The following is a 10,117-nucleotide window of genomic DNA, read 5'->3' as shown; positions in this document are numbered from 1 at the left end:
GAGCTGCTACTGAAAACACCCGTTACTTGATACTGTTCATAGTTGAAAGCTTCAACTCTCCCAGCTTTAATTTTGAAATTCCTTCGCATTTCCGCCTTGAGAAAGCTTGCCCTTTCTGTTCCTATGCGCGCGCGCCTGTTTGTTGTATCTGCGTGCGCATGCGCGCAAGCGTTAGACAGAGTGTTTATTGCCGCACGCGCACTGGGGATTCCCCCGGTTGACAAAAACAGCTCTTCCAATTCTCGCCTTTCATTGCTCATATGCTCTCCGCCTCGAGCTCACGCTGTTACCGGATATCTAGTCGGCAGCAGAGCCGTTTCACCACTATTCGCTTGTTTTTTGTTTTTTTTAAAAACCCGTTTTCGTCGAGTTTAGAGTAACGTGTCATGGTTTAATACTTCTTATTTTTATGTTACAAAAGCAAACAATCTCTTAGTTTTGAGGGTTTGTTACTCCAAGGGGAAGTACTTTATATCGGTTAGTGGAATGAGACTTAGCGGCTCGTTTCTCTGTTCTTATAAAGGAGCGGAGGTAGCCTGTACGGGTTTCACCACCGAGCAGCCAGCGGCTACAACACCCGCTAGAAAACTGTAAATCATCCGGGACGGAAGGCGGCTGTAGCGGGGGAAACCCAGGGAGGCCACCAGAGTTCACCATGGCGAGCGACGGTTGTGGCAAAGAGGACCTGCAAGAGGACATCCGCATGGACTCGGGCATTGAGTCTTACGGCTCCATACTAACTTCGGAGGAGCCCCGGGAACCGAGCAGCGATTTCAGCGGGCCGAGGGACAAGTTTTCCACCGGGGAGGAGCGCCTGGACTCAGCCTACACGTCCTCGTCCCTCACGGTGGAGAGCCTGTCGGACATCATAGAGGGTTGCACTATCTCCAACGCCGAGGATATGCAAGCAAAGATGCCTGAACTTTCTGAACAAGAGAATTTACTCACAACTATTACAGAAGATGGAGACACGTAGGTTTTCTTTCCTTTTACAATCAATATCTCCACTTTCTGTAGAAGTACTCTTAAAATGGTCAAATTAGATTATATTTATCTAAAATAATTATTTTACTAATAGTAAAATCAAACTCTTTATATCTTGAGAAATGCAGTTTTGAGTATGCATTGGAAATATTTTCTTATGTTAAAAAAACAGTTACTCCCATCTTACATTTTTTCACTTAGAACTAATTTATTCTAATTTGCCTTTTTTTTTTTTTGCTGGAGCAAAACGTCCCTATAGAAGTAGAATATCAGAGTAGATGCTTTTATTTCATCTGAGAACCTGAAACACCCATCTAAGGGCAAGTGGCATTTCTTTCACTACTGTGAATCTAAAAGCTTGGTTTTCCCATGATAACTGGTATTGAAGGGGATTTCAAAGTGTGAACATGGAGGCTTTTATTGAACTTTGTCCATGTCATGAATGTGGACAGTCTGCTAGGAGGCGTCAGTCAGAAAACAGAAGTGAAACACATAGCCCTGGACTTCCCCTGCATCACAGGCAGAGCACATGTTGCAGAGGTCGCTGAAAGTCTTGGTTTAGATCAGAGAAAACTTGTTTGACAGGACAGTATCTACAGTATGTGCATGTTATATTATTTTTCCTCATAAATCACACCTTTTTGTGTATTTTTAACCAGAGCATGTTTCTTTAAAGAAAGAAAACTCAGTTTTGACAGAGCAGCGTTTTTTAAGTTCTCAGTTTGACTTGGCGAAACCTCATCTTTTTTTCACCAAATCTAGACACCTCAGCCTCCATATATAGCCTCAGTAGACCGGTGTTGCCTTTGCCACTCAGGTGTGTTTCGACTACAAATGACGGACTGTGTCAAACGAGTCCTGCAACCAATGCAGCCCAGTGAGTGATGCAGTCGCAGAATTGCGGAAACTGTTGTTGTGTCTCTGACCTCTTTTGATTTCCGTTTGCTGATTGCCAGAGCCATATGGTTTCATTCTCGCACCCTAACTTTAGATACCTGCTGGGAACAGGGAAAAACACCTGAAACGCACCACACTGGGCTATTTACACTAATAGTGAAGCATGCAAACTCTAGCTTTTCCCTGTGTGATTCTTTAAGGTCTTATTCATTCAAGATTTACCCAAACCAGGAAGTCCCTTTCATGCCAAATTGCTAATAGAGCTCTATTTGAGGCACATTGACTAGTCTGCAAACATTTGAATGAGTCAGTTCATTCAAAGGTACTTTCAGATAATCCCACATTTATCTGTCGGCATTAATGTTTTATTTCAAATGTGCAAAATGTGTTTTCAGAGTTTTGCTTTCACATTCGCGTATTTTCCCCAAATTATCCAGCAACTTTCCATAATTATCTCAGAAAATATATTTTTTAATAGTATTTATTAGATTATAGCATTTCAGTTCCAGACAAAAGTTAATAAACCTCAGCCTGAACTAGCTCAAAATTAGCATCTCTGGTTAAAAACAGAAAAATCTGAGTAAAAAAATTACTTTAGCTTGTTTCAAAAGATGCTTTGTAACCAATTATACAAGACTGGGTGTGTTAAAGGGGGTCTTATTGGAAAAATATTGAATATCAAAATGCATTAGAACACACACTATATAGAGTAATTAACTTTATTAAAGGTTTGAACACTTTGCAACATTTTAAGAAATTTTGAATCGTAAAACAAACTAAGCTATGTTTTTGTACTATCTCATAAAATACTTTTTCATTAAACTTGAAATAATACACTAGTAGCATATATTAAATGTAAAATAAACATACAGTTGTTAATTTTCTGAAAATTTTTTCTCTGATTATTTTTTGTAATTTGTGGAATAGGATTAGTGCTTTAGTTTAGTGTCTTCTTTACGTCTCACCACGTTGTCTGATGGGTAACTTGACAAAGTTGACAATTTTGTATGCCTCTTTCAGCGCAGAAAGCTGAATGAGAAGTCTGTGCAGCGACATATTGTGGGAACTTTTGATCCCACTCTGTCTGCCTCTGAATCGGTGTCCGACTTCTGGTTGGTTGCTTGACATTTAGTCTGAAGCGAGAACTGTCAGACTTTGACATCACACTGTGGTAACACTTCATCTCAGAGCGCAATGTTTTGGTGGCTCTGAATTAGTGTGCGTTTTCTTGAATTTGCACATTTGCACACGTAAAACGTGGAAGTCAGGCCTTCCTCTGAATATGCTGAGATGTTTCTCCGACGAGGCCCTCGTTGTGTTGTTCTCAGTCGGTCTAAATTAAGCACCAAAGCTCTGTTCCATTTCCTGCTTTGTGCTTGCATTTGTTTGCTACAACTTCCCACGCAGGCCTTGAGGTTAGAGTGCTTTTGCTTTGTTTTGCCATTCACATTGACGGAAACATTTCCCAAAATCATACCCTAGTCTTGCAGGTTGAAATCACTATCCTCCTTTTGCAGTATCAACCTGATGCAAGATGTTCTTGAGAATTTTCTCTGTGTTGCACAACATCCCGATCACTCAGTTTTGCCATACGGCCCACAAAGTGTTACTGTCTTGAGATGAGTACTGAGGAAAATTGTGATGCAACATTTTGTTGAAGTGCTGACTTTTTGTCTACCCACTTATAGCGAAATATTGCTCAATGTGACATTTTCTTTGTAACATAAATGTAAATATGTTCGTCTTTGTGTCTCTCCTTTAGAATCCTCCACCTAGCGATCATCCATGAGGATATATTCATCTCTCAAGAGTTGATACAGCTGTTCCCAAAAGAAGCCCTGGACATCCAGAACAATTTATATCAGGTTGGTCGATAAGCAAATGGCAGCTTCCGCTAGGAATTTTCTCCCCAATGTTACTTCCTCATTTCCAGTACCTTGAATGCAGAAGCAGAGGTAATATTTATATCCCGTGTACTTCCAGAGAAGTTTTCTTCCTCCTTATGCATAGCCCGTCCCCTCTTGGGAACGTCACTGTGGGTGGCTCCAGCGTTAGCTCATAAGGGACTTTGAATGGAAACTCCCCTCCTCTACCTTGTGTAGAAATAGAACCACAGGGAGCTGGTTGGAGTGTATCCTTGTGTGGATGTGGGTGGAGGAATTGTTCCAGGCCTTCAGGAAGTCGGATCTAGAGCCTCAAACGCGGAGCAGGCTGACAAGAGCTGTCAGTTGGAAACATTTGAAAATAAAGAGTCAGCACTTCATATGTTGACTCAGTTTGTGCTGCACTCCTCAGTTGCATAATTTCCTCTCAACAGTCATTATAAGACAGATAAAAATTACGCTTGAGTTGACATGCAGAGATCCACGTACAAAAGGTCTTGTTTTTGAAGTTTATTCGAACCTAAGGTTTTCTGCATATTCTGTGTAAATTCAATGGAGGCAGGCTAATCATTTACCGCATTTGCTTTAACTTCCGTGGGCCAGAAAGCTGCACAGCAGGAATTCTTGTTTGATTTGGAACGAAAGCTACACTCTCGCTTTCTCAGCTGGAGCTGCTTTTTTTTGTGGTTGTCTTTGATGAGGTGTGTAAACAGGTACAGGCCTGCTCTCTGTAGTTGGTTAAAGGCATTCTTTTGAAATCTTGGTAGCAGACACACTCGAGTTGTTTAAATTTAAATGTTAGAAATCAACAGACCTGATATTTGAGAAGATGCAACCAGGAAATATTCTGTTTTTGTTCTTTGTGGATGAAAAAAAATAGAGATGTGCCAAACAAATGCTGATTTCCTAACTTTTTCTAAACACTATTTTATAAAAAAAATATATATATATAAGGACAGCATTGGAAAAAGTATTTTCTAGCATTTCATGCTTTAGTTATTTTTTATTAGGAACAGATAACATGTTGTGTGCATGGGAGAGTAATTGCTGCACAGAGTTTTATTAGTTTAAAACAAAGAACAGAGTGTTACTGCCATCTCAATATGTGTACTGCTGAAAACTTTAAGATTCCCAAAAGACTGCTAACAGTACCAAACCCACCATGCTTTAAAATGTGATGAAAGCTCAAAAGAATTGAACAGAATTCCCTGCACTGCTTTTAGCCTTCCTGTTATTTGGGGAAAGTCTTGCTCTCTCCCTCTCTCAAGCAGCCACAGACGTGTCTTTACTGTTGGAGTTGGGTAGTAACTAGTTGCTTTTTCTTGTAGTTTTTTGAAAAATAATTACTTTTCTAAGTAGTTTTACTACATTGCACATTTTGCTTTAACTTGAGTGTTATCTTGAAGTATTGCTACTCCTATTTGAGTAAAATTTCTGGATGCTCTACACACTGTGAGTAGCTTCCCTGAATAAAGAACAAGCTTGTTTTAACTAAATAAAATCACCTATAGTTTTATATTGAAATAAATTAAATTGTAAAACAGTTTCTATTGCCTGATTTTATTTTGTAATTGTTTTTTATATGAACTATTTGCATTTTGATTTTTAAAAGCCAAAAATTCCACATAACTTTATATTTTTATCTGTCTCAAGATTTAATTTTTAAATATGAAATAATTGATGTTTTGATCAGTTACTCAATAGTTGAGTAGCGTTTTTACCAAATACTTTTATCCTCTTACTTGAGTAATTTCTTAGACAGCTACTTTTTACTTTTACTTAAGTAAAAATATGTTGCAGTAGAGCTACTCTTACTTCAGTAAATTGTTTTGGCTACTCTGCCCACCTCTGGCTATGGTGCATTCACTGATCAGAGTTGATACCTTATAGCATCACTAAAAAATGTAAGGTATTAAGAGACAAATGTGTTTTTAACTCCGTCCTTATTTGCTGGTGACGCTCAGAGCCCGCTGCACCTGGCCACCTACCTGGACCTGACGCAAGTCGTGTCCACCCTGATGAAGAAGGGGGCCAGCCTGGAGCTGCAGGACCAGGACGGAAACACGCCGCTCCACGTGGCGTGCCAGCACGGGCAACAAGAGTGTGTAACAGAAATGACCAGAGACCTTCCTCCGAGCTCACTGACGCCTGTTCTGCAGACCCAGAACTGGAGAGGTAAGACAGATTATTGTGCTGTTAATGTGTAATTTTTTGTGTGTGTAAAATGGAGACAAAAGTAGGGGTGGGCAATATGGACTCAGAATTTTATTGTGATATTTTGTGGTACTATTTTGTTAATGATAATGATAAAGATAAAGATTTGTTACTTATTTTTTAAGGTAACTCTATGGCTGTCCCTGCATCGCACAGCATTCATAGCACCACAAACATAAATATTGTTCTTGAGAAACATTGAATTTTTTTCTTAAATTGGGATTTATATCACACAGTAACTCCATTTTATGATTTTTTTAAATTTATTGATGCTCTCGTGGAACTGAGAAACAGAGCGATCACACTGAGTTTTTAAAAAAATTTTATTTACCATCAATAATTGAATGTTATCATGACAAGATTAGATCAAAAATAAAAAATTATTCACAATAAATAAGCGATAAGATAAATACCAACTCCTAGACAAAAGCTGTTATCATATCTCCTCCTCTGAAAACTGCATGTTTTGTTTTTTAATGGGGATCATATTTGGAAGTAGCTTCAAGAAATTTTAGCGCAATATTTTAAACGTGTAATCAATCCAAAATAAAATCAATTCATTTTCTTGTTAGTCGTCACTTATTGTTGTTTTTATGCCTCATATTGAAAGCTTTAAATAAGTGGGTTTCCTCCTTGCAGGTCTTACTTGTCTTCACCTGGCAGCACTGAACAAGCAGCATCATATCATGAAGCTCTTGATGAAAAAAAAAGCAGATCTTAACATCCAGGTTAGTCTGCAGATTTGTGATGCAACTTGTGGGGTTTTTCTGCAATTCAGTGTTTAAAGTTGGTTTGAAACTAACAAATTATTAATTAATTAATTGTCCACCTGAAGGAAACTGACACCAAATCCTCCCTGATGTTTGCAAATATTGTACATGAATAGTAAACTAGGTGAAAGAATGGCTTTTGCAGCCGTTTAAAAACCATGAATTCTCCTGATAATATTTGTCCCATTTGTCAGTTTCTCCCGCCTTGTTTACTGCAGGTTAGCGTACTTTGTGTTCCTGTTTATAAATCTGCTGCACCTGTCCTATGTTGATAGTGATACGAGCTGAGCTCAGGGCTTCCTGCAGGATTCAGGGAGACATAATTAGATTTGAGATATGATTAGGCTGGCCGCCTGCCGCTCTTAACTTTCTATTGATGGAAGGGAACATGGCTGTTGATCTTAGAACCACCACAGACATTCCTCTCAGTTTAAATCACCATCCCAATATGCCGCTCTGCCTCACATTCAGAAACTAACTAAAACTGTTACATACGCTGTAATTTCTAGACTCGTCCTTCTTAATTTCAAGCAAACACGTTTAAAGCTTTTTACACTTTAAATCACTGTTTTGATTTAGTTTGCTAATTTCACCCCACGCAGGAGGGAACTGCTGGCAAAACAGCTCTCCACCTCGCCGTCGAGCTGCACGACATGACATCGGTGACGCTGCTGCTTAAGGAGGGGGCCAACGTGGACGCTCCCATGTTTAACGGCTGCACGCCGCTGCACCTCGCCGTAGGCAGACAAGACGCGCGAATCGCCGACCTCCTCTGCCAGTGGGGCGCCGACAAAATGCTGCGAAACATGGAAGATGAAACGGCGCTGGATCTGGCCGACGGAAACAATGATGTAAGCAGCTGGTGTTGATTGTTTTTGGTAATGTTAGAAATAATAGGTACCAGAATTTAAAATCTAGGTTTTGTTTATGCGACATATGTCAGAGATTTGTCTAAAAACACTCACCAGGTGACAAGAACACTTTTTTGGGATATTTAATCTAGTGGTTAAAATTCCCAAAAACAAGTTGTTTTTAAATTAAACCTTTTAATTTGATGGAGGGAAATCTTTTTATTGATAGTCCTTTCAATTCTTATAAAATAAATGTAGCTTGATTGCTTTTTTTCAATTTAACTTTTCTTTCTTTAAATCGTCAAGAAACTTTTCATTTGTATTTCATGACTTTCTTAATTGGTTGGAAATTTCTACATATATTTAAATCAGCTATTTGCAGATTTTTCAAAATAATTGTTTAGGGTACTGTACATCTCTGAATCTGGTGCAGTTTTTCCATGGTAACTCCGAAGCCCTAAGATGATTTATTATTGAATGAAAAATATTCCTCTTAAGTCCCAGGATCATTGTACTTGTAATTTGTAAAATTCCCAGTTTACTTTTTAATTCTTTATTTGTTCACATATTTGTTTTCATTCAACAGTTTCATTCTCTTTGTCTTTAAATCTGAAAGCCTCAGTCACTCTAGCAAAGCAGTTTTTATAGATCATGTTAAGTTACTTCATCTCGGGTTTTTTGGATATTGCACAACTTTTCAAAGCCTTTAAATTGACAGAAGACAGAAGAAAAGAAGAGATGGTTTGCAGACAAGCTTTCAAGCAAACCTGAAAACAAAGTCAGAGTCATAAAAACTACACACAGTGTCAAGAAAAATGAAGAGTCCGCTAACCGACTCCCGCAGATATCTGATCCCAGCATCGCATGCATCTACTATTACGAGAAAAGGCTGATTAAACAGGCAGCTGAAATGTATACAGTCTAAAACATTTTAGCAACTTTATGTACTGAAGACTTAGTACTTCTGTGTTTTTACTTTTTGTCAAACTACATGTCTTTTGGAAGAAAAACATGCATTTAATCTCAGTTGAAGTTATTTTGACACTTATTTCTGTTTTTCTTCTAGATTCTGGCGCTGTTTCCATTTGATGACATCCATATCTCCGGAAGGTCGGTGGTGACGTTTTGAACACTGCCAGATGACAGAGTATAGCACACCTGGAGCCTGAATGCAGCTGGAACTTTTTGATTTAAATAATTAAAGTTTTTTAACTAAGTTGTTTATAAAATAGTGGCTTTATACGTAGTTGACTCTAATATCTAGTGAGAAATGTGCACCATATTAGTCTGCTCTTCTGATGGGAAATGGAGCGATTCCGCTTAAACTGAACACTGATTTACAAAAACAGGATCAGGATGTGTTGTTCTCAACTTCAAAATGTGCCCCGATGCAAGTGCCAAACTATCAACGTAGGTGACCCCAAAAATGCTACCTCTTCTACAAATGGAAATTGTTTTAGTTCATTTTAAAGGCTGTCTGTGTTCATGTTTCATGTTTGGTTTTTAGAGAATGCATTCGTAAGCAGATGATATTTTGGTTTCCTTTAAATTGCAAAATTTACCTTTCTGCAAACTAATTGCACCCCTGCTTATGACAGCAAACTGATAGCCAGTATAAAAAATGTAATATATTAAAAAATAAAACGCAGCTTAATGTTTTTTCTTTTTTTTTTAAGGTTTGCTGCTTTGTGATGTAGGACAAAGTATCTATTTATCTCTTCTTGTACTCTTTGTCTGCAGAAAGCCGCAGATGTTCTTTTGCATGTAATTACACTGGCCTCTCTTGCTGCAACGAGCAGTTCATTTATTTTGTAATAAAAGTTAAAACAACATTTGCATGTGTGTGTTCTTTTTCTGGGAAAAGGAAGTTTTGATTCTCATTAATGTGTTTTGGCACCGCTTTTGTTGGTGCACACCCTAACCCGAATTAGCTGCTCTACGGTGGAAAGTCCAGGTTTACTCAAGTATCCTTAGAACCAATTCAGGCATGCACGCAAGAGCCTGTTTGAAAAATAGAAATAATTTGAGTGGAGATGATTTATAGACCAAAGCTCATTTTTAATTATATAAAACATTCACTTTAGGTCAACTTTTATGATTGTATTCAGTTTGCACGGTTTACCCTCATGACAAAGTTCTTTTTTCGTTTCCTGTCACCTGCCCCTGCAAGGTGCAACTTTTGTTTTACTGTAAGTGTCTTCTTCCTTATTGCATTTACAATACAATGAACACAGGGCGGTTGGAAATTCCACCCCACTGGATCTCATTTGTAAACACGCCAGCAGCAAAACTGGTTCACATGGAGGGCTTTTTGACACAAAGACTCTCTTGCATGTGATGATCCCCAGGTAATCTGCGTTGCAAGCAGGCTCGTGTGCAGAAATTCTGGTAAATTCAGACCAGTACAAAATGATTATACTTGTGTAAACAGCTGGAACACACTGTTATGCAACTGTACCTACTTCCCTATTCAACTGTGACCTGGGAAACTAAAGCTATTTGTGTTTTGTGTATCTGT

At 38.5% G+C, this 10,117-nt stretch overlaps 1 protein-coding gene across 1 annotated transcript; it reads left to right on the top strand.

The window, feature by feature from the left end:
* The first annotated feature begins 238 nt into the window (after positions 1 to 238).
* Positions 239 to 9,431, top strand: nfkbie (nuclear factor of kappa light polypeptide gene enhancer in B-cells inhibitor, epsilon). Its single transcript, XM_028040835.1, has 6 exons — positions 239 to 972; positions 3,644 to 3,746; positions 5,729 to 5,939; positions 6,618 to 6,706; positions 7,351 to 7,599; positions 8,666 to 9,431. The coding sequence occupies exons 1-6, from the start codon at positions 656 to 658 to the stop codon at positions 8,726 to 8,728; spliced, it is 1,032 nt and encodes a 343-aa protein (XP_027896636.1). The 5' UTR covers positions 239 to 655; the 3' UTR covers positions 8,729 to 9,431.
* Positions 9,432 to 10,117: the final 686 nt, after the last annotated feature.

The sequence above is a fragment of the Xiphophorus couchianus genome, chromosome 15, assembly GCF_001444195.1.
Source record: "Xiphophorus couchianus chromosome 15, X_couchianus-1.0, whole genome shotgun sequence".
Taxonomy (NCBI): domain Eukaryota; kingdom Metazoa; phylum Chordata; class Actinopteri; order Cyprinodontiformes; family Poeciliidae; genus Xiphophorus; species Xiphophorus couchianus.
This window is presented reverse-complemented; position numbering and strand designations above follow the sequence as displayed.

Bases quoted from the DNA above. Each gene is read 5' to 3' on its own strand.
- nfkbie (XM_028040835.1), top strand. From the start codon at position 656: ATGGCGAGCGACGGTTGTGGCAAAGAGGACCTGCAAGAGGACATCCGC. The intron at 5,940-6,617 runs GTAAGACAGATT...TCCTCCTTGCAG, and splicing joins GCAGACCCAGAACTGGAGAG to GTCTTACTTGTCTTCACCTG. The intron at 7,600-8,665 runs GTAAGCAGCTGG...TTTTTCTTCTAG, and splicing joins TGGCCGACGGAAACAATGAT to ATTCTGGCGCTGTTTCCATT.